At 39.0% G+C, this 23,875-nt stretch overlaps 1 protein-coding gene across 2 annotated transcripts; it reads right to left on the reverse strand.

Moving 5' to 3' along the window:
* Positions 1-1,417: 1,417 nt before the first annotated feature.
* Positions 1,418-23,134, reverse strand: LOC124115743 (E3 ubiquitin ligase BIG BROTHER-related-like). Of its 2 annotated transcripts, none has more exons than XM_046476848.2 (7): positions 22,966-23,134; positions 17,119-17,531; positions 14,439-14,612; positions 13,562-13,654; positions 11,302-11,388; positions 4,721-4,942; positions 1,418-2,224 (listed from the first exon to the last, which is right to left on the reverse strand). In XM_046476848.2, exons 2-7 carry the CDS (start codon positions 17,515-17,517, stop codon positions 2,180-2,182), a joined length of 1,020 nt encoding a protein of 339 aa, XP_046332804.2. In that variant the 5' UTR covers positions 17,518-17,531; positions 22,966-23,134; the 3' UTR covers positions 1,418-2,179. The 2 variants fall into 2 exon arrangements, with proteins under 2 accessions (XP_046332804.2, XP_046332803.2); XM_046476847.2 differs by having other exon boundaries at positions 13,562-13,647; positions 14,432-14,612; positions 22,966-23,133.
* Between the last annotated feature and the right edge of the window lie 741 nt (positions 23,135-23,875).

Here is a 23,875-nt window from a genome sequence, read left to right on the forward strand (position 1 = left end):
CAAAGTCTCATCTCTTACTCCGATACCATACCTCTCACAGCATGAGGATCTGGGGACACATCCTAGGTTTTGTCATGTGAATATCTTAATCAGTAAATCAGCATCAAGACTTATAAATTCTTAGGAAGCATATCTGATTTCCGTCCTCGAAAACAAAGGTAATCGGCATGTTCCGAATGAAAATGAAAAAGGCTGCATCATCATATTGGTGGATATCTACACACTTCCTGAACACCATGTTACCCACACTCAAAAAGGAGAACAATCCAAGGAACATGTGTGTCTTGTGTGGTGTTTCTGATCTAAATTCAAAATTTCCAAATCGAGGAGGTAAAGAAATGAAACAAAACTATTTTTAGAAAGTTGATATCAATTGTCTCAAGAACCTGTGCATCCCCATTTACACTGCGCAGTCCACATTGGCTCAGGGTTCCTCTGATATGACCTGCTGGGGAGGTCAGTCCACATTGGCTCCGGGTCCCCCTGATATGACCTGCTAGGGAGGTGTCTCGGACCTTCGTGCAAAGAGGTATTGTATCGGAGTAAAGATCAGATCTTAATGAGACTGGGCAGGGAGCTTCAAGATGTACATATTTAACACACAGCAAGGTGGAGACACTCCATGTTGTTGCACTTCCTGAAGTATATATATCGCCTTATATTTGTGATGAAGTGGCAAGAAGTCAGTGACTGGCATTGGCAGCACACAAATGTAGTACAAACAATGAAAACAGAACCATGGAGGGGAAATAATAGGGATTGCAACTAGCAGTATCCCTCTAGCTTGGGTATATTAGTGCGATTTCAAAGCTGAGGTGAGGTGAAGTGAGGTGAAATGGAGTTTAATGTCGCTTCCAAGATTATTGCACTTATATAGCGACATGCATGGACACGTGTGTCTGCGTGTCTGTTTGTACTAGTCAGGACTACTGCTGATTTCATAGTGCTCGCCCACTGAGATACTTTGCCGCAGTTTAACATGAATACCCCACGCAGACACAGTATACTGACTCCAGGCCGACCAGTCCTTGTTATAGCCCCTTAATGGGGTGAGTTAAAATTTAATGTCGCATCAGCATTTTTAAGCAATAGTAACGCTTAATAGTGAGCACCAGTCAGGGTAACAACAAGTACCATCTTTAAACATCTTGTTGTATGACGCGGCTGGGGATCGAACCCCCGACCTTCCACTTTCCAGGTGGAAGCTCTACCACTAGACCACGGAGGCAGTCCGCGATGTCAAAAAGAGACCTAGCAAGTTAAAAATCATTTTGTCTCTTAACAAGTATTACAGATAGACTGCTAAAAACCCTTATTACACAGAAACAGTGTTTGAAATGATTTAAAAAAAACCAAGACAGTCGGGCAGATGACCCATAAGTGTTGCCTGCCCATCTTCAAAGTTACCTGCCCGCATTCAGACATTATCAATATTGAAAAATTGACTGCAAAGCATTGTGATGCAATTTCATTGCAGTGATATCTACAATGTAGATTTCACTTGATCTCACCCAAGTGATATCTCCTGTGGGAGCCAGGTTTGGATGACAAATTGAGTACAACTCCTAACTTGAAATCCAGAAGCCTGATAAGTGAACCCATCAACACAGATGCCACAGTTCATAAACACCACCATGATGAAGATACCATCCCTTATTACCTGAAACTGACGTCCACAGGACACGTCTCTTGGAGCAGATCAAGTGACATCTCCTTGGAGATTTTGCTGCAATGAAATTGTATCACAATGGTTTGTGGACTATTGTGATGTCATCAGTTACCTCAGTTACCATGACATCACAATCAAGGACATCACTAATCTCCCTGCCACTAATGATGGTTAGCTGTACTGCTTACACTCAACACACTAGTTACTTCAGTTTAAAAACTGAAGAATGATTTTGGATGATCTCACCCGAGTGTCATTAGACATAAAATATATCTACTTGTGTTGATATATTTGATATCAAAAGACACTCGGCAGACATTCTATATTTCACATCCGTCAACTGAAACACAAATGTTGTGGCCAAATTTTTTTATCAGCTAGCCTGTATGGCTTGTACTGTTCGCACACTATTTCTCTCATTCATGGTTTGTTGTTTATCTGTTGCCCTAGTAAGTGTTGCTTGTGTCATTGAGACTGCTGACGGCTGTGTAGGCCCTGGAGGATGGTCTATCACTGTCTCACATCATGCCGACATATTGGGCATGTGGAGTTCCTCTGCAACAACAAATGGCCAATGTTATACCAGGCTCAATATGAGGAACTTGGTTTAACTTGCACCAGGTGCATATGTTGACATGAAAACAGTTGCACCAAAGAAAACCAGGTTGCACCCTGGTCCTATTGAATTATGAAAGTTGTAACATAGGTCGGTCTGCTGCCAGTGTCACATGAATTAATGACGTATTGCTGTAAAACATAGTAGGAATATGACCACATCTTGTTGAAGTACCCACAGTTTGATGATAAAGCATTACAAATTAAATGTAACACAGGGATTAGTGATGTAGTGTGGTACAAAAAGCTAAGAGGTATTGATTGTGTTCAAAGATTGATTTTATGTGGACAAGTAAGGGTTAGTCAGGCACAAATTTGACCGTGAAAATCCGGGGTAGAACAGGTCTTCAGCAACCCATGCTTGCTGTAAAAGGCGACTGTGCTTGTCGTAAGGGGCGACTAACGGCATCGGGTGGTCAGACTTGCTGACTTGGTTCATGCATGTCATCGTATATCAATTGCATGGATCGACGCTCATGATGTCAATCACTGGATTGTCTGGTACAGACTCGATTAATTACAGACTGCCATCTTATAGCTGGAGTATTGCTGAGTGTGGGGTTAAACCACAAACAAACAAACAAACAAACAAACAGACACAACTTTGAATTCTTTTGACATGCACTTGGTGCACGTAGACATAAATATTAGTTTGCATTTTACAACAATATGTTGCACATGTGCATGTTTTATACAGCCCTGTATACACACGTACATCAGGCCAGAAAGGGACTCATCGAGGCCCATATTTGGCACCATGTCTGCAGCAAATGTTTCCCAAAATACCCTGAATGGAACCTCTTCATGAGGCAAGGGAGGTAACTGACTATTAAAGTCCAGTTTCCAACCCTTGCCAAACTGGGCAGGTGTTATGGAGTTACATTTGGGTTGGACTAACGAGTCTCTGCATCTGGTTCATAACTTCAACGCAGTTTTCGGTCAATTGCAAGATTTGAAGAGTGTGTGTACCATCAACATTTTTACAGTGAGTTAATTCCCTTGCCTCAGGAAGATGTAACTTTAATTAAAGATATCCCAGTTCAGGATAGCATAAATGTTATTTTGTTTCTTATAGCTTTGCATTTGTGTTTGTTTGTTTACTGTTTAATGCTGCACTCATTAATATTCTAGCTATATGACAGTGGTCTGTAAATAACTGAGTCTGGACCAGACAATCCAGAGATTGGCATCATGAGCAACCAAGTCAGTGAGCCTGACAACCCAATCCTGTTAGTCGCCTCTTATGACAAGCATGGGTTGCTGAAGACCAATTCTAAACCGGATCACCATAGGGTCTTTTTGTAGGGTGCATTTATAGGACTAGGCTGACCAGGCGATCCACAATCTGGGGGGCGATGTTGGGAGTCTATGCTACCCGCGCAGTGTGGGAAGCCTATTGCTACCTTGGCAAGACTATCTTACCCCATGGAGTGCAAGGTTTTACCTGACCTACAAAACTAGGGGTCCAAGAGGGGAAATGGGGGAGTGTACTGGGTGGGGTTGGGGATGGGGGTGAGAAGCCTATTGCTACCTTGGCGAGACTATCTTACCCCATGGAGTGCAAGGTTTTACCTTGACCTACAAAACTAGGGGTCCAAGAGGGGAAATGGGGGAGTGTACTGGGTGTGGGTGGGGTTGTGGGTGTGGGTGTGGGTGGGGGTTGGGGTGGGGGTGGGGGCGGGGGTGGGGGTGGGGGTGGGGGTGAGAAGCCTATTGCTACCTTGGCGAGGCTATCTTACCCCATGGAGTGCAAGGTTTTACCTGACCTACAAAACTAGGGTCCCAAGAGGGGAAATGGGGGAGTGTACTGGGTGGGGGTGGGGATGGGGGTGAGAAGCCTATTGCTACCTTGGCGAGACTATCTTACCCCATGGAGTGCAAGGTTTTACCTTGACCTACAAAACTAGGGGTCCAAGAGGGGAAATGGGGGAGTGTACTGGGTGTGGGTGGGGTTGTGGGTGTGGGTGTGGGTGGGGGTTGGGGTGGGGGTGGGGGTGGGGGTGGGGGTGGGGGTGAGAAGCCTATTGCTACCTTGGCGAGACTATCTTACCCCATGGAGTGCAAGGTTTTACCTGACCTACAAAACTAGGGTCCCAAGAGGGGAAATGGGGGAGTGTACTGGGTGGGGGTGGGGATGGGGGTGAGAAGCCTATTGCTACCTTGGCGAGACTATCTTACCCCATGGAGTGCAAGGTTTTACCTTGACCTACAAAACTAGGGGAAGTGGGAAATGAGGGGAAATGGTGTATACCTTCATATTTCTTGTCCACAATTTGATTTAATGAATTTTACTATGTGTCTCGTCAATGGGAAGCACAATTTTATTTTTTTCAAGTCCATTCTGGACACTTGTGCGTACTGGACACACATAACTGCATCACGTATAACCCTGGGAGTGACAAGTCAAAGTTGCCAGTCAAAGTTGAAGCTACCTACCTTAAGCCACTCATCAATGCACTTGCTGTGATAGTCGTGTAGACAGGGTAGAGAGCGGAGGGTCTCCCCGGGCTCGAAGGCACTCAGACACACCTGGCAGTCTGTGTTCTGAGCGGCGGAAGCCCCGGCCTGGTACAAGTATGTGGGCAGATTCCCGATCTCCGCCTCACTCACCCCCTTCCTCTGAACCTCCCCCAGCCTCTCCGCTAGCTCCCACAGCCCCTGAACACAATCCATACAAGCATTACCAGAAAACCGTTTCATATACTAGAGGGGGGCCTGTTTGTTTTATAAACTATAATTTGTTCAGGAAAACACTGGATCATTTATATTGATTCAGGATTTACCCACAAAAAAGCAGTTTGGATGTAACCTTGCTGGATGTCCTGTAAAAGATGGGTTGTGAAAAAAATAGACTTGCAGTAGTGACCGGACAACATATTCTCTTTCTCACAAACAGTTTTCAAGGAAGCATGTGATGTCGTCCATTGTATCATATATCAATGCATCTATATCAAACTGCAGACAAACATGATATATTTTTAGATTTGTTGGTTTTATGGAGTATTTGATGCCCAGAAATTGTAATGTTCTAATTCAAAATGACATTTCAGGGCACTGAATACTCAATAAAACCCACAAATCTCAAAACACATCTAGTTTATCTCCTAAATGATTCTATGTGATAAAGACTGCACAGAGACCATATATCGAGTAACGGGCCTTGGGGCTAGTTGGAGTGAGTGGGTATGGTTTGACGCCGCTTTTAGCAATATTCAAGCAATATCACGACGGGGGACCAGAAATGGGCTTCACCAGAAATGGGCTTCACACATTGTACCCATGTCAGGAATCGAAACCGGGTCTTCGGCGTGATGAGCAAACGCTTTAACCACTAGGCTACCGGCCACCCCGAGGCTAGTTGCAGACTGATCAGACGAGACCAAGCGTCACTTTCACGCGATACTGCGCGTTATTCGAAGATTCACATGCACAGGTTTTGTGAATTGACTACCGGTAATCAGCTGTCCAGCCCTTTTTCTTGAATTGTTAAAGCTCTGCACGCTAACGTCGAACCCATTCGACAGAGGTGTCCATCCCCGTGCATCTGATGTCGAACCCATTCGACAGGCGAATAGCATAACAACACCCCAAAATAAAACTCGCCATATCTATTTACCAAGAAGGCTTTGCGTAACATTTAAATTACGTATGACATGCATAAATCCTCAGCTTGCTCAATATCAAAACGTTCAGTCATTTATTTACCTCAAAAAGAAAATATCGCGAGTTAAAAATGTTTCGGCCAAACTTCTCGGCACACAACTACCAGAAACGGCCATTGTTGACTTTTGGCACTTCACGTTGAGCGGCATGCAGTCCGATATTTTCTTTATAATTTCATCATTTTTCCTATTCGATCATAATTTTTTGTTTGCTGGCGGAAGGAAAACACTCATGTTCCTTAATTTCTAAAAATTAGCAACTTTCGGTGTAACTAATTGTAAACAAAAACAATCTGAATCGTAACATCATCGATTGGATGAAACTTGTACTATCATGGCAACGGCGGTAAACAAACAACTCCACATGCATAGTTATCCCGTTAGACTATTACAATCATTTTGTTACATCTAACTTAATTTTCTAGAATTATTGACACGTATGTATAAATCTTTGTAAAAAGAATTTCATTTTTAAAGAGTTTGGAAATGATTTCGTTTGATAAACTTTCCGACACATTGACAAGCCGACAAACAGCTGACAAACGTCAGTGATACGTTTGGGCGTGGCCTAACTCGCGATTTGTTGAGTTGAACAAAGTCAACAAACACTGCGAAAAATGACAAATATTGGATGATACGCAAAATCTGAACTGATATACATTCTAGGTAAACCATTCAATAGCAAAATAATGCATTTTATGAGAAATAATCAAAATACTTGCAATTTTAGCTATGATTTCTGAAACCGGAAGCACGTACCGCATGTGACACATGGAAGCAAAATATGCAAAAGTTGGTAAGCTATCATAAAGAAATTCCGAAATAGATTCAAATTAAAAAAAATAAACATAATTTACTATTTTTCGTCAACTCTTTACTATTTATTGACCTGGAGAGCAGTCTTTACTCCTATTTGTTTCATATTTCTTCGTGATTGTCGCCATCAAATGTGCAAGTCTAAATCCGAAACCGTAATGGATTTCACGCTCGATGATATTAATTTTAAAATATTTTCTAAAAACGAACGCAACGGAGAGCGATACAACGTATTGATATGCCATAATAATAACATAATATTGTTATAGGTCTAACATTACAAAAAGAACAATTTAAATATTAAAGATGTTGTTGAAAACTTTCTGAGAACCTCCCGTCCTCTGAACCGATAAAATTTTGGTACACAACGAGGTAGGCTAGTGTAAATATATATAGATTCTAGGCTCCTATATATGTGATTTTGTACCCAAAACAAATTAAATTGTACCCAAAATACTTTGTGAATTTGTACCTAAGAAAATAAGAAAATAGATCTATAATTATATTTATGTTTTCATGTAGATGAACAGAACACACAATAAAATATTTCATCAAGTTCCAAATATGATTACGACTGTCATCCTTGAAATTGATTGTTTAGTTTTGAGAGAAAATTGACGTCTTGTCACTGAAGGAGAGGCCAGTTAAGTTGGTTAAACCTAAGTTATAATGAATTGTTTTGATAGGAAAGTGATATGTTAAGTTTAAGACACCAAATTAATGTATATCTTTGAAATAATTCTAGGTTGATCTACAAAATCACATACCCATTTGGGTAACAAATTACTAGAAATTTTGGGTACAAAAGTCACCACTGTACATTTCAACTGATTTTCGTGAATCAATGGGATAACAAAAATTCGTCTGAATGATTCCTTTTCTCATTTTTTAAGACAAGAATTTGTTTTACATAACAAAACAGGCAGATCTACACAGATCACGTTTAGTCCTAAAAATGTTTAAAATATGGACACCTCAGAAATGAGGGCTTATAAGGTTATAATTCTACCTAACTTGTCACATGGTTTGACTTAGATCTAGGTCTACCTAAGAAAAGTCCTTATGAAAATCTGTTTTTAATTTTTTTATGACACTGACATTTCTGGCACTTAGACAAAGAGTATTCAAGGAAAGACAGATATGTTTTTGAATGAAAATATGACTTTCCTTTATAATTCTTTTTTCATGATGACAGGGGAACTTTTATACACACCAGCTGAGGAAGTTGTGATACTGTGATTGCATACAAAGAAAAAACAGGTTGGAAGCAGTACCTGTATGTATAAAATAGACCACATAAGGTGAACAAAAGTAATGGATTGGCTGACTGGAAAAAATACATCTGGCAAGGGTAAACATGTACACAGGCATGTTTCTTTTCATTCCAACCAGAAGACTGAGATAGCATTTTCTAAGAAACCTGTGGCAAACTTACCAGCTCATGTGCCACCATGGTTCTTGTGATTAAACAAACAAAAATGTCATGTACTGTTACAAGTACTGTTACTGTAATTAAATTAAATTAATTCCTATTAAATTTTATTTTAGAATTTTTTTATTTGGAAACAAACCACATAATGCACAAGATTAATGTCCATATGAGTTTAGTATGTATATGTTAAGGATCTGATTTATTCATTATTCATGGAATACTAAAATTAAAATGATGACATCAGAGAGTTACTTATTCACATAGTTGATTTTCAGAGTGCAAGATAATAATTGTTGAATAAATATGTTTAAACTAAAGATAATAATTGAAGTTTGATCAGTTACACTGTGCTGATGCAAAGACTAATATTTACTGTCCCCACACACCATCATTGTGGGAAAAATAACTATTAAATATAACTTAAAATTTTAAAACCTGTAAACAGCTGTAAATAATTAAACAATTACAAATCTATCATCAATACGCCATCATGGTGGTCTTCATATTTTTGGAATAAATTTAGAAATCCTTCGTGTAACTGTTCTAAAATCATGCTAGAATCTATGAATGTATTCCCGAAAGGAAAGCTATCCTAAATGTAATGTGGAACTAACACCGAAAATATGTACGTAGCATTTTATTGCTTATATATACCCTATCATATTCAGCAACGCGGGGATGTTATTTTGAAACACGTTTTGTCAAGCCCATTTTCGCGCACCTGTTGAAGAGGGTGATCTTGCTGATCGACGATATCCATAGACGTATTACGTGGGATACACTTGTTGTAGTGAAACTTATCAGCGTTTACATCGCAGAAATATGAATCATGTCCCATTTATATTCACAACATTGAATGGTGATTCTTAAATATCAACAGAAGTTCAAATAAAAGATACCGAGAAACTTGCATGTGGCATGTTGATTTATCGTCTACCGTTTCCGGGTCACGGGAGCATGCAAGGTCAAACGGATTAACTAATACGCGAATTATATCGTCAAAGTCACATTTTTATTTCATGTTAGTGGCGATTACTGATACTGTGTATCGACTTATGTTTTTGCTGTATGTGATAGGCGAACTATTTCAAAATTTACTGTAATTGTTTTGTTTCGAAAGCTTATCAGCAGACTACCCCTGTCTGTGACATCACATCCGGTGACCTATGCACTTATTGAAATAGTGCTGTCAGAATTCACGATCTTTATTTTCATTTTTCTCTCGTCATATTTATTGGAATATGACGAATAAAACATTCTTCGATTGAGAAGATCGTCAACTTTCGCCAAGTTATATTTTTAAAGGCAATGTAAACTTTGTTGATGTTAAAATAGCAGTAAGATATGCGGAGGTCGAGCGAAGCGCGCCATGTTTGATTTTAGGACGTCTGCTAGCATCATGACACGGGTTGTTTATTTTTGTATATCGTAAATATTCAACCAAAACGCTTGAAATTAGGATTAGTGAATATTTATAAGTCATTAATTGTTTCCTGTAAATTTTATAACATGACACGTCAGATTAACCCGAATATTCGTATTTCTGCAACCGACATGATGACCTCGAAAATTAAGTTATTTTTATGTTTAACGTTTAGATAATAAATTCACTGAAATGGTTCCTAATTTACCATCGCGCTGTTATTTGCTGATAAAAAACCCCCGAATTTTTACTCAATTAAAATTAAGATATCGGAGATATGATTATTGAAATCAATTTGCACAAATGTTACGATATTAAAAGGTTCCTAGCATGAAATGCAAACCACCTTCAATAACGCAATTCAGGTAAGTTCAAGAATATTTACAAATTTTGTGTTCGCTTTGGTCTTAACATTGGTATGATTGAAAACATCAGGATATTTTTATATAGTACTGTGTAGTTTTCTATCAGGAATAAATGTGCAAAATATTTCTTCAATTGGCCCTTGTTTAATGAGGCACCGACTGTTTGAAATCACCCACCCTCTTTAGAGCGCCTTATGCTAAAATTAATCCAGCAGGCAGGGGTAAGAAGTGTGAAAATAATTCAGCAGGCTAAAGGTTAAAGGACATTAATAACATATAAGTAACTACATGTTAGATACGTTGACATTTTTGCAAAATTAATTAAATCATTGTATTTTTTTGTTGTGGCATAATTTATTTTGTTATTTATTTGGATGTTTGTAAAGGATGTCCATTAGAAAGAATCCCTAAAATTATTACTTTTTCTCGACCACACTTCATAATCCTACATATTACAGTACATGTATCTCAGTTAAATATCATAATAATAAACTAAAAGTAGACTTTAACATTTGACAATCATATTGAATTCAAAATTTCATTCATTAATGCTTACATTAATGTAATCCTCATAAGTAACCCCTAAACCTGAATATTAACATGACAATCAGACTATCTTTAGAGGCAACTAACGGGAGCGGGTGGTCAGACTCGCTGACTTGGTTGATGCATGTCATCGATCTCAATTGCATGGATCCATTCTCATGATGTCAATCACTGGATTGCCTGGTCCAGACTCGATTATTTTACAGACCGCCGTCATATAGCTGGAATATTGCCGAGTGCAGTGTTAAACAACAAACAAACAACTCCAACTCACTGTTTTTTACAGCAAGCGACAAAGTGCTACACTTATGGTTATTTATATAATATTTTATTATTAATTATGAAGCTGCAACTAAAGTAACGCGATATTGGAATATATAATTGCTGGAAAAATAATAATTTCAGATTCAATTTCTTCCGATAATTCCATCAAAAAAGTATAAAGTCATATTATATTTTAACCGAGTTACGGTAGATCCGGGAGTAAATGTGTTGAGCTGATTGCTTTTAAAGACTTTTAAAGACTTTTAAAGTCAGTTCACTCTCTTGCCTCGGGATGATGCTGCCAGGAGAAAAGCAGCAGGGCTGATCAATTACATTCATGGGCGCAGCAGTGATCGTAATAATATCTACTGCTGAGGCCTGTCCCTCCATATATGGTCTCTAGACTGCAGAACAAAACCAGATATTCGACACTAAAACCACCGTCACTACCCGTCTGTTTAAAGATTGCTTTGTACCAAGCATGCACCATATTCAAAGTATTTACTCACATCATAGTCACTGACATTCACGTTCTGCTCATTGCCTGTGAAGTCTGACGCCCGACTCATAGCCATCACCAACAGCATCGGGTCTTGCTGCAACACAGGCAGAGGAGCAGGATTAGAATTCAGTTGCAATGAAAAAAAATTAATTTGTCTGCAAACATATTGAACATAAAAAACATAAGGTAGTTTGGTTGTTGATTATCGATGCATTCAGCAATATTCCAGCTATATGATGGCGGTCTGTAATAATTGAGTCTGGACCAGAAAATCCAGTGACTGATATCATGAGCATCGATCCACACAACTGGGATACAATGACATGCATCAACCAAGTCAGCGAGTCTGACCACCCTATCCTGTCAGTCGCCTCTTAAGACAAGCATAGTCACCTTTCACGACAAATATTGGTTGCTGAAGACCTATTCTACCTGGATCTTCAAAGGTATACAAGTATCGATCACAATTGCACACTAAGAAAAAGTATCGATTCTAACCTTAAATGTTTTTATTAATAAATGTTACAACAAACACTAATTACAAGTGAAAATGAGTAGTCAAAAGGTAAATATTTACACCAATTGTGCCATACTTGATACTGTCAACAGTAATTTGTTAGTGTGCCAGGTGTTTGGCCATCCAGTCTATGAAAAAGACGGCTTAGGCATCACTGATCAGAGTACATACAAGTATCACGATACATATTAAACGTGAGCAAGGTATTGTGATACGCTTCATGTGTTCAATGAGGACTACCATCACAGTTGGTGTATCGTCCCAGCTCTAGAATATAGCCCTCAGATCCCACTTGTGTTCAATGAGGACTACCACAGTTGGTGTATCCTCCCAGCTCTAGAATATAGCCCTCAGATCCCACTTGTGTTCAATGAGGACTACCATCACAGTTGGTGTATCCTCCCAGCTCTAGAATATAGCCCTCAGATCCCACTTGTGTTCAATAAGGACTACCACAGTTGGTGTATCCTCCCAGCCCTGGAATATAGCCCTCAGATCCCACTTGTGTTCAATGAGGACTACCATCACAGTTGGTGTATCGTCCCAGCCCTAGAATATAGCCCTCAGATCCCACTTGTGTTCAATGAGGACTACCACAGTTGGTGTATCCTCCCAGCTCTAGAATATAGCCCTCAGATCCCACTTGTGTTCAATGAGGACTACCATCACACAGTTGGTGTATCGACCCAGCCCTAGAATATAGCCCTCAGATCCCACTTGTGTTCAATGAGGACTACCATCACACAGTTGGTGTATCGACCCAGCTCTAGAATATAGCCCTCAGATCCCACTTGTGTTCAATGAGGACTACCATCACACAGTTGGTGTATCGTCCCAGCCCTAGAATATAGCCCTCAGATCCCACTTGTGTTCAATGAGGACTACCATCACAGTTGGTGTATCGACACAGCCCTAGAATATAGCCCTCAGATCCCACTTGTGTTCAATGTGGAATACCATAGCACAGTTGGTGTATCCTCCCAGCCCTAGAATATAGCCCTCAGATCCCACTTGTGTTCAATGTGGAATACCATAGCACAGTTGGTGTATCCTCCCAGCCCTAGAATATAGCCCTCAGATCCCACTTGTGTTCAATGTGGAATACCATAGCACAGTTGGTGTATCCTCCCAGCCCTAGAATATAGCCCTCAGATCCCACTTGTGCTCAATGAGGACCGCCATCAGAACAGTTTTATTTGTCCGCAATACAAGTTAGTAGTCTCGGGCTTGTGAGTTGCATGAATTTCATAAGCTGTGACAGAAGTATCAAGAGTCATCAGAAGATGACAAATCCCCCTAGCCCCAACAAATTCGAAAGAACAAATCATCTGACTGTTACTTTAGGTCCAACTTGATGAGAGAATTTCTATCTAATCTGTCTGTCCGTATACAAGACTAGTTATTGAGCTATCAAAACAACACCATGGAATTGGGATTTAGAACTTTGTATTTCTATGTCAGAGAAAATAAATAAAAGTTTCTAAATAGCAAAAGGCATCAGCTGACAATGGGGTGTCGACTATATCCCCCTGCATTATATGCCCGAGGGGATACAAAAATACACAGAGTAAAAACATAAATACACCATAATAATATAACTGAAGGAAATGAGCACTTATTTGTTCCACACAAAAAACACGGAAGGCAAAGAAGTTTATGCCAAATACAAGTATAGACACTATGTTGAGAAAAACAATATTTCAGCCTACATCAAAATAATTATTTATCTATGATTCCAGTTTTCACTCACCATGATGTTGATGAAGTCGCTGTTCATGCCGCCTCCCATGGACAACAGCATCGTCTCCGGGTCAGACTCTCCATCTGGGAGCTGGGCTGCAGGATAACGCAGGTTACCACGGTTACTATCATCAACTATGATTATGCCAACTTACAGGCATGCAATACAGATTTGATTTGATTTTGGGCTAAAGTTAATAAAATTTAGGAGCTAAAATCAAGTTTTGGTAGGAATTTAGGGCTTCTATTAAATGTCAATATTGTTTCCAGAGCTCCAGATAAGCTGCGTATCTGCGTGAAATATGCATCAGAAATGCAAAATACGCAGTAAAATATAATCCAAGCGTATCATATACGCAACGAACATTACAGATACGCTACAAAAATAAAACTTGTGCGTATCATCAAAATATTGTGAAGTAACCCTGTGTATTCGATTAGCAAATGAGCAACTTATTTTGAAATTATAAGTTGGCATTCCGTCAACCTTGCCAAACTCCACGATGACAGTTACATCATGATCATTTGCCATCACACTTTCTTGTGGAAGTATTGTGGTATTTTTGAGTCCTATAAAGCTCTCGAACCCACACGACACCAGTTTGCAGGGACTAGATGAATAGTGTTTTTAAATATTTAACTTAAATACCCACATGTGTAAAAACAAGTGGGTAACAGAATTTTGAATTCGCAGATAGAATTACTGATACCCAATGATTTTAAAATGCATGGGTAAAATACCCACAACACCAAAAGCTTATCTGGAGCTCTGAACATGAAATATTTCAACATTGAATTATCACCACACAAACTGCAGGCTGTTACAACATAGGGTTCAATGTTCAGAAGATACAACGGTGAGATTCTCCATATTTATTACCGTTGGGGGGATGCTGTCGTATCGGAAACCTTTGCCTCATGAACGGATTCCCCGAGCCGAACTGTATGATGTTCCTGCCCCGGCCCCCGCTCTGAACCACAGTCACTCTTTGAGGGGCGCCAATCACACGAGGTCGAAGGCTCGGCCCCTGGTTGCCAAGATCTGAGTCTGACACGCCCACCTGAAGACAGATTTCAACGAATATTTAATTTACAAATGCACTATTCTGACAACATATTGTTAGCTTTTTCATGTTTTATGGAAGTTTCTGTGTACTGTGTTGCTGTGTGTATTATGACTATCATTTAATCATTGTGTGAGGTTATGTATGGATAAAAGAAACTATCATTTTGTGGGGTTATATATTGGATAAAAGTGACTATCATTTTATCATTGTGTGAGGTTTTGTATGGATAAAAGAAACTATCATTTTGTGGGGTTATATATTGGATAAAAGTGACTATCATTTTATCATTGTGTGAGGTTTTGTATGGATAAAAGAAACTACCATTTTGTGGGGTTTTATATTGGATAAAAGTGACTATCATTTAATCATTGTGTGAGGTTATGTATGGATAAAAGAAACTACCATTTTGTGGGGTTATATATTGGATAAAAGTGACTATCATTTTATCATTTTGTGAGGTTTTGTATGGATAAAAGAAACTATCATTTTGTGGGGTTATATATTGGATAAAAGTGACTATCATTTTATCATTGTGAGGTTTTGTATGGATGAAAAAGATTATCATTTTGTGATGTTTTGCATGGACAAAAGTGACTATCATTTTATCATTTTGTGTGGTTTTGTATGGATACAAGAAACTATCCTTTTGTGAGTTTACGTATTGGATAAGAGTGACTATCATTTGTAATTTTGTGTTTGTTTGTTGTTTAATGCCGCACTATTTTCAAGATATATGATGGCGGTCTGTAAAATAATCGAATCTGGACCAGACAATCTATTGATTGACATCATGAGCATCGATCCATGCAATTGAGATTGATGACATGCATCAACCAAGTCAGCGAGTCTGACCACCCGCTCCCGTTAGTTGCCTCTCATGACAAGCACAGTCGCCTTTTACGGCAAGCATGGGTTGCTGAAGACCTATGTGAGGTTTTGTATGGACAAAAGAAACGATCATTTTGTTATGTTATGTATGGATAAAAGAAACCATCATTTTGTGAGATTTTGTATGGATAAAAAAGACTATCATTTTGTGATGTTTTGTACCGATAAAACAGGGCTTGTACAGGGACTATTCGGCCCTGTGTCTGCAACAAATGTCAGTAAACATTCCCAAACTGAAACTTAGAACTTCCCAACTGATAATGTTCAACTACTGTTATGGCTTTGTAGATGTGACTTGTATTTCACTGATAGTAAGAAAAAGATACAGATGCTTAGTTTTATGTTTTTGCAATGAATGCAAATGTTAAAATATCCCTGAGTTTCAGGATTTTCTTTTTAAAATGCCAATTTTTAACAAAATAATTATTTTCCCCAAATTGGCAGCCATTACAAGGGCACTTAGTTTGGAATCCTAGATGCATCCCTGCATGTATATATAGAAGGATAACATGCCTTCTTGATGATTCACGAGTAGATGGCCAATATTAGGTCAGAGGTTGACAAGACATGTTGAAGTTGTACCATAACATCCAATTCCACAACAAAATAGCATTTGTTCTTAAAGTCCTTAGTTACTTAATGTCACAATTTCATAAAGATACATTCACAAGAGTCATCAGAAGATGACAAATTCACCCGGTCCCCACAATAGCAAAAGGCACCACTTCAGGCCCTGGTATAATGCATGTACCAAGTTTGGATGAAAAATGTACGTGGTACATGTATTAAACCAGGGGTTTGTAATCATCATTTTGTGAGGTTATGTACAGAGAGTATTCAGCCCCATCTTTGCATCAAATATGGTAATTGACCCCCTCAAAAAGCCAAACACCATATTTTTATGTGTATAGTGTGCACTGTAAAAAATGCAAGAGGACGAAGTCATCGGTACCCCCAGCAATGGCAAATACTTGTTGTGAAGAAATATGTGAAACCTGTTGCCATGGAAACTCGAAAAAATCACAAACTATCAAATGGCACCAGTTCACCACAAGATCTATTTATGTAACAACTTTGCTGAAGAAATATTGTTCGGTTTTCAAGATCTGCTCCAGAAACGAACACTACCGCCATTTCCAGCCTAAGTCAAAGTTGTTGCCATTGAAACTTGAAATATATATATTTTTTAAATCCCAAACTGTCTATGTACCAAGTTTGCTGAAGAAATATTGTACGTTTTTCAAGATCTGCTCTGGAAACGAGCACTACCACCATTTCCAGCATGAGTTTAAGCTGTTGCCATGGAAACTTGAAATATAAAAAAAAAATTAATCCCAAACTATCAAAAGACACTAGTTCACCACTAGACCTAACTATGTTCAAAGTTTGGTGAAGAAATATCGTTTGTTTTTCAAGATCTGCTCTGGAAATGACATCTTGCATAGATGGACAGACAGATGGACGGTGTCCATTTTAAATAAACCTGCAATACACGTATAAGGGGATAAAACTTTAACTGTGTCGAAGGGTGGGTGTTTAATACAAGCATACAACGAGAGGTCAAACACACTTTTAATTATTATTTCCAACCACGAAAAGATGCTAATCCTACCTCTGGGTCATCTCCCCTGAGTTGCTGAAAGCCGAGGCGTTGCTGTTGCAGCATGTGTCTCCGAGCGTTAACCGTCTCCTCCTCCTGCCTCTGAAGCTGCCGTGCCAGGAGCAAGTCGACCTGCGTCATTCCGCGATAGCGATTAAACTCTCTCTGTAATTGTTCAGCACATTCACCATCACTGGCCTCTCCGTTTTCCTGACTTCTCATCTCCTCGGCGAGCTGCTGAGCAAGCAACTCATCGTTGTGGAACTGCTTTGACCTCTGTTCCTCTTCTTGCTGAATCTTCCTTGCCAGTTCCTCATCATTGGCCAGCGCTTGCTGTTGTTTGAATGCTCGCAGGGGGCGCTGTATCAGAATGGGTTTGCCTCCCTTTTTTCCCTCACCAGAACTTGCCATTTTTTAAAATGTTTCTGAAGAAGTGAACGAATAATCATGAGTCATGTTATGCATCACTTATTTAGTGATTGAGTGAGTATGGTTTTACGGTGCATTTAGCAATACTCCATCAATATCCAGTCTGGAGACACCAGAAATGGGCTTCGCACAGCAACACTTAATTAAAAAAGAGTTTATCATCACTTAGATTCCAATAGCAGATGACAGACAAAAATGGACAAATATCATATTCATATTACACAAACCTTTTAAAACTTGCAATGCACAATTAAAGTTCTTGAAAAATATTAATATTTTTAAGCAGCTGAAATAATCGCACTGCCCAATAATAGTCCATCAAATTCATATAAAAAAATGATCAACATGATCAATGATATTTTGTCTTATTTACATAAATTTCACCCAGATCCAGATAAGCCGCATATTTGTGTCCATTATAAAAACCAAATCCCTTTTAGCCAAGTCAAATATTGAGTTGTTTGGGTAAAATTTGAATTAATTATTCCCCGTTCACATGTACAACATTTACTAATGTAAGTAATTTTGCACATGTATACCTATACATACATGTGTATATGTTAATTTACTATGCGTTCCCATGAAAAGCATCTTATTCCCCATTCACATGCACAACATTTACTAACGGAAGTAATGTTGCATATGTGTAACTATACATACGTGCATATATGTAAATTTACTATGCGTTCACATGAAAAGCATTTAAGGTGTGTAAATAAAGTATGTAAATTGTGTAAGGCACATATATTCGTCTGTCTGTTCACGACTTTCAACACAAAACAGGTTGTTTTCCAATCAAAGTTGAATGAGAAGAGAGTTACTTCACTGAAAATGTTTGCATAAAGCGACAGGTGTTTGATTTAATTTGTACACAAAGTTTTGACTCCTTGAATGACATTTTGTTTGGTGTTGGCAAAAGAACAGATATTAATTAGATCATCCTCTTACGGTGACAAATTTACATTTACATTTGCACCTACTCCAGACAAAATGCAAATTTGCTCCTGGTGTAAATATACACACATGAGTAAACGCATTCACATGACAAGTATACTCACGTATGTATTTCTACACACGTATGCACATATGTATAGTGAGTGAGTGAGTGAGTTGGATTTAACACTGCTTTTAACAGTATTCCAGTTATATCGCGGCGTGTCAGCTTAATGTGGGAGGAAAGCTCGAAGTGATGCAGGTCTCAGACGTTTACCACTTCGGTGAAACCCACGAGCACGGGTATGGTGCTGACAAACCTAGAAACATAATCGGGGCGAACCGGGATTCGAACCCACAATCATAGGTTTCTGGCGTGCCCAAGGGACGCAACTCTGCACAGCGAATCACGGCGCTTTAGACGACTGGGCCGACCGTGCCCCCACATATGTATAGAGGCGCCTATCAACGGGGTATTAGTGTAACATTGACATGTATCACTGCCCTGATTTTATGGTGCATGGGACTCACCTGGGGCAGCACATGAACAGGTGAGTATGGTTTTACGCCGCTTTTAGCAATATTCCAGCAATATCATGGCGGGGGACACCAGAAATGGCTTCACACACTGTACCCATATGGAGAAACAGACCCAGATCTTCAGTTTGATGAGCGAACACTTTAACCACGAGGCTACCCCACCGGCCCCATGAACGGATGAATTGGAAATCATTTTTAACAGAATAATATTTAAGAAAACCTACTCGCTGGTTAAGATATACCCAACAGACTGGACTAAAAGAGTAAAAAGATACTGAATACCTATAGTTTTTATATCTGGAGCCCTGAAATGGTTAGAAGTATGGTTATGAACATCTTCTTGAGGCACCCGTCCCACCCCACCCCACACCACCCCTACACACACACACCACAGCCCTGAGTTTAACTGACCTTTACAACATGAAACTTCTAATTTGAGAATATTGGAGACTCTAACAACATCGAACATGTCAGAAATAAGTATAAATATTAAGCCCAGACAGTTGACACATTCACAGTATTGCAAACCAGAAGCATTTTGAGTTGGTGACTTCACAAATATGGTTAATAGGAAGACAGCAGGTCTTGTTAGAAGGATATTGGCTGTACAATCGGAGATTGACATGCATACACTAGATGTATGGGAAAGTGAACCATTATTGGAGCATTTGTAAGAAATCAGTCAAGGAAATCACTGAACCATATCTTTGGTTATTTAAGACGGAAGGCCAAACTGGCTGTAGGCAAGTGGATGTGACCAAATAAGTCACAGTTGAAGTTCAATGTATTGACAAGAGCAGAAGCTTAAATAACAACATAATACCAAATAGTTGCATACAATGGTGTGTTTTCTTAAATCTATTGAGATCTTATGCCGACAAAAGAATAATGAGTACAAACTCATATTTAACACTCACTTTTCCAGATATCTATGATTCCAGTAAAATTCATTCACATAGACAGTCAGACACTAAGAACTTCTTCTTTTCTTATTGATTGTGATGTTCAATATTGACAGTGTATGGACCAACTGAATAGGAAGTTGTCTTATCAGCATTTCACACTGTCAGATTCACCTTAGCTTTGCTCTTCATGTTTATGATCAGATTGAGGTATAATAAATGATAAATATGACGGTCAAACCATTAACACATCAATAATGATTAATTCTATATAATATATTACTTCATCAGAATAAATCAATATCAGAATTAATTGTAAATAGAGTAAGGCAATATAATATTACCCAGGTACCCTGTCCCCAACTCGACCAGGGTACCCAGTCTCCTATTACCCAACCCGACCAGGGTACCCAATCTCTTATTACCCAACATGACCGAGGGTACCCAGTCTCCTAAAACCTGACCCGACCAAGGTACCCAATCTCTTATTACCCAACATGACCCAGGGTACCCAGTCTCCTAAAACCAGACCCGACCAGGGTACCCAGTCTCCTAAATCCCGACCCGACCAGGGTACCCAATCTCTTATTACCCAACATGACCCAGGGTACCCAGTCTCCTAAAACCTGACCCGACCAGGGTACCCAGTCTCCTAAAACCCGACCTGACCAAGTCTCCTATAACCCGACCCGACCAGGGTACCCAGTCTCCTATTACCCGACCCAGGTACCCAATCTAAGATAAAAAAAAACAACAACACTAAAAACATTTGTTTACTGCTTAACAAATTTTGACATCACATAGATGCATACCCTGTCTTTGAATAAAACTGTTACCTTTCAAATCATAAACAAACACAAAATATTGATGTTCAGGTATAGGCAAAAGACTAAAAACTGCATCCACATTAAGACACATTGCTTATATTTCATTGTCTGAACACCAGGTCACAACATCCATCATACATCAACATCCAATCAGATATGTCGAGGGAAAGTATGGGGTTGAAATGAAGGCTGTGATTGGTCATTATGACAAGTCAATTGCTACTGGCAATAAATGCAGTACATATATCACTGTTATATCCAGGTAGGAATAGGTAGGTACAAGCTCCAATGCATATAGTTTTAGATACATAACTTGCTTATTTTGTCAAAGGAACAAATCCAATAAATTCCAGTAAACATATTTTTCTCTCCATGTATTCCATATCAGATACCGCCAGGTGTGACCATGGACACTTAATACGATATTTAGGGTCCATGGTGTGACTGATGAAATGATGGGTACAAATTGTCTTGGGTATGATATTGTTAAATTGAAGACTTAGCAAAAATTTGTCTCCACAGGATTCCAGATCATTCTTAATACCAATAAATCTCATTTACTAGTCAGATCTATTCATGTCCGAACTAAATTCTCAGCACTCTGATCATATCAGTGGTGCTGTCGTGACTGACACAATATCTCATTTACATATTATTATTTACCAGCTGAATCAGCTGTAGGGGGGCAAATATACAGTCAGGTCCCATTAATCCGACATAAAGAAATTAAGTATTATCAATACTTTCTTAGAGGTGTACTGGACACAGACGTTCTAATGAATGGTACAAGGCAAGTCATGTTTCTTATTCCCATTTGACTTGTGAAGATCCGGGGTAGAAGAGGTCTTCAGAAACTCATGCTTGTCATAAAAGGCGATTATGCTTGTCATAAGAGGCGACTAATGGGACTGGGTGGTCAGGCTTGACAACTTGGTTGATGCATGTCATTGTATCCCAACTGGATCAATGCTCATGATGTCAATCACTGGATTGTCTGGTCCAGACTTGATTATTTACAGTCATATAGCTGGAATATTGGTGAGTGTGGCATTAAACAACAAACAAACAAAAATATACCTATTTCTATATTTATCTGGTTTCCTGCATATTTATTTTGCTTCAATTTGTAAATTAGGTTTACCTGCTTCATTTATGAAAAGAATTAATTGTTAATTGTTACATTTATCTCTGCAGCCATTGCAATTTGCAGGCACTAGCTGACTCGGCTTGCATCAAAACACGGGGCTGTGTACAAACAGTTAGATGACCAAGGTATAATCTGATCACTGTCAGATTAACGAGACTAACATGATGTGTGATTTCAGTAATCCGTTGCAAATTAGGTGTGTCGTAGTCGGAGTGTGAGACCGTAGGATTAACAGAGCTCCAGATAAAATTTTGAGCAATTGAGTTTCTACTCTTGGGTGTCTATTTTAATTGGGTTATTACATTTTTCATTAGGTAACCAATATTTTTTCACTCATCTATTTATCTTTCAATTGGGTTTTTCCCAAAATTAGTAAACATTTTAAGATTTAAAAAAAAATGAAATAATGTTTTAGATGTATATAACTGTTCTAAATAAATAGACTTGCCCTAGAAAGTAAATTAGCCCATAAATGTGTATCAGTAATTAGCTTGTGTGTACGCATGCTGAAAAAGCTTCTTTGGGTAATTACGCGAGCTGTAAATTTCTGTACGGAAGCTAATTGAAAGTAATTGGGTTTTGAATAATTTTTTTGGGGGGGTGGGTGGGTATTTTACGCAAATACGCTGCTTATCTGTAGCTATGGATTAACGAGTCTAAATAGCACTGATTTAGTCGGCATCCTATCAATAGTGTCGGATAAAGCCGATTGTTGGATAAACAGGAAATGGCTGTATGGCAGGATGGTGTGTGTGGTGCGTGTTGTGTGTTTGAACAGGGGTGTGGTCTGGGGTGGGGGTGGGGGAGGGGATGTATTATGTGGGGGCTGAAGAGGTGGGCGATTTGGCATATATGTCAATATTCACCTTTAATCAGAAACACGTGCAGTTAACAATAAGAAATATAATGTCAAAAAGGAAAATTCAGTCTTTGATGAATCACGAAGTCCTGTTATTCTCAGTTCCTCGCACTCCACATTGCTAGTTCCCTGTTCAGTCTGGCTATTACGTAATGGATGGCTAGCAACAACACAAGGAGTTGACAACCACGGATGAATACAACAGACTTAACGTATACTTACACCTCGCACATGGATGTACGTATTCAAGGCAAAACATTTTTCAATTTTCTCTTTTCGCTTTCGGACATTCGGTACGAGTGTATTTCTTTGAAGTTATGGTGATTCCCCTTACAAGCTCCTCACAGCGATAAACCGTTCTCGGTGCTCTCAACTACCCCGACTGTATAAACTGGTTCATCAGTTAATGTGCGCCGCAAGCTCAGCGTTTAAAGCCGAAAGGATTAGTTAGTCAAGGAACCCAGCCAAGGTGGGAAGCGAAGCTGTCACGCGCTGGGAAAGAGCTGTACAACGGGGAGCAACTCTAAAATACCTCCGTACATTAGAGGGCCACAGCAATATTGTTTAAATTTATTTTGACTGTTTTGATCAAATATAATCAAATTATATCGTGATACTATGTTCATAATCGGGTGCATGGCTCTATGTGTGTTTTGACAATTATGTATGAAAACACTACCGAATGATCAAAAGCATAAGTTTTTGTAATCAATAAAGCAACATCCAAAATGTATGAAGTTGTCATAAAATATATATATTCTGACAAAATATCGAATGTTCTCGTAGTTTTATTCGTATGTTCAAAATAACTTCTATTTCTAATAGTTATTAACCACGGGAACTCAAATCTACCAGAACCCTGAGAACTGGCGTTTTATTTTATATTCAACATATTTTAACACCAGCAATTCACGTTAATGCAAAGGTCAGATCACAGGGTAAAACAGTACACTGTTGTCTTCTAAATGACTCACAGTTTGTTACCGACCAAACGCGATGCACGTTTTGAAAGAAACTGTTTACAAGTGATTATGCAATAACTGTTGTTTTTTTTCCGCCAAGGTCGTAATTTACACACTTCGGGTTGAGTAATGTCCCTTTGATCACTGATCCGTGGCATCGTGAGAGTTAT

The sequence above is a fragment of the Haliotis rufescens genome, unplaced genomic scaffold (assembly GCF_023055435.1).
Source record: "Haliotis rufescens isolate VD_foot unplaced genomic scaffold, xgHalRufe1.0.p SCAF_8, whole genome shotgun sequence".
Taxonomy (NCBI): domain Eukaryota; kingdom Metazoa; phylum Mollusca; class Gastropoda; order Lepetellida; family Haliotidae; genus Haliotis; species Haliotis rufescens.

Coding starts and splice junctions, on each gene's coding strand:
- LOC124115743 (XM_046476848.2), bottom strand. CDS start 17,517: ATGGCAAGTTCTGGTGAGGGAAAAAAGGGAGGCAAACCCATTCTGATA. Junction 13,655..14,438: donor TTCCGATACGACAGCATCCC/CCCAACGGTAAT, acceptor AACCTGCGTTAT/CCTGCAGCCCAGCTCCCAGA. Junction 11,389..13,561: donor GCGACTTCATCAACATCATG/GTGAGTGAAAAC, acceptor CCTGTGTTGCAG/CAAGACCCGATGCTGTTGGT.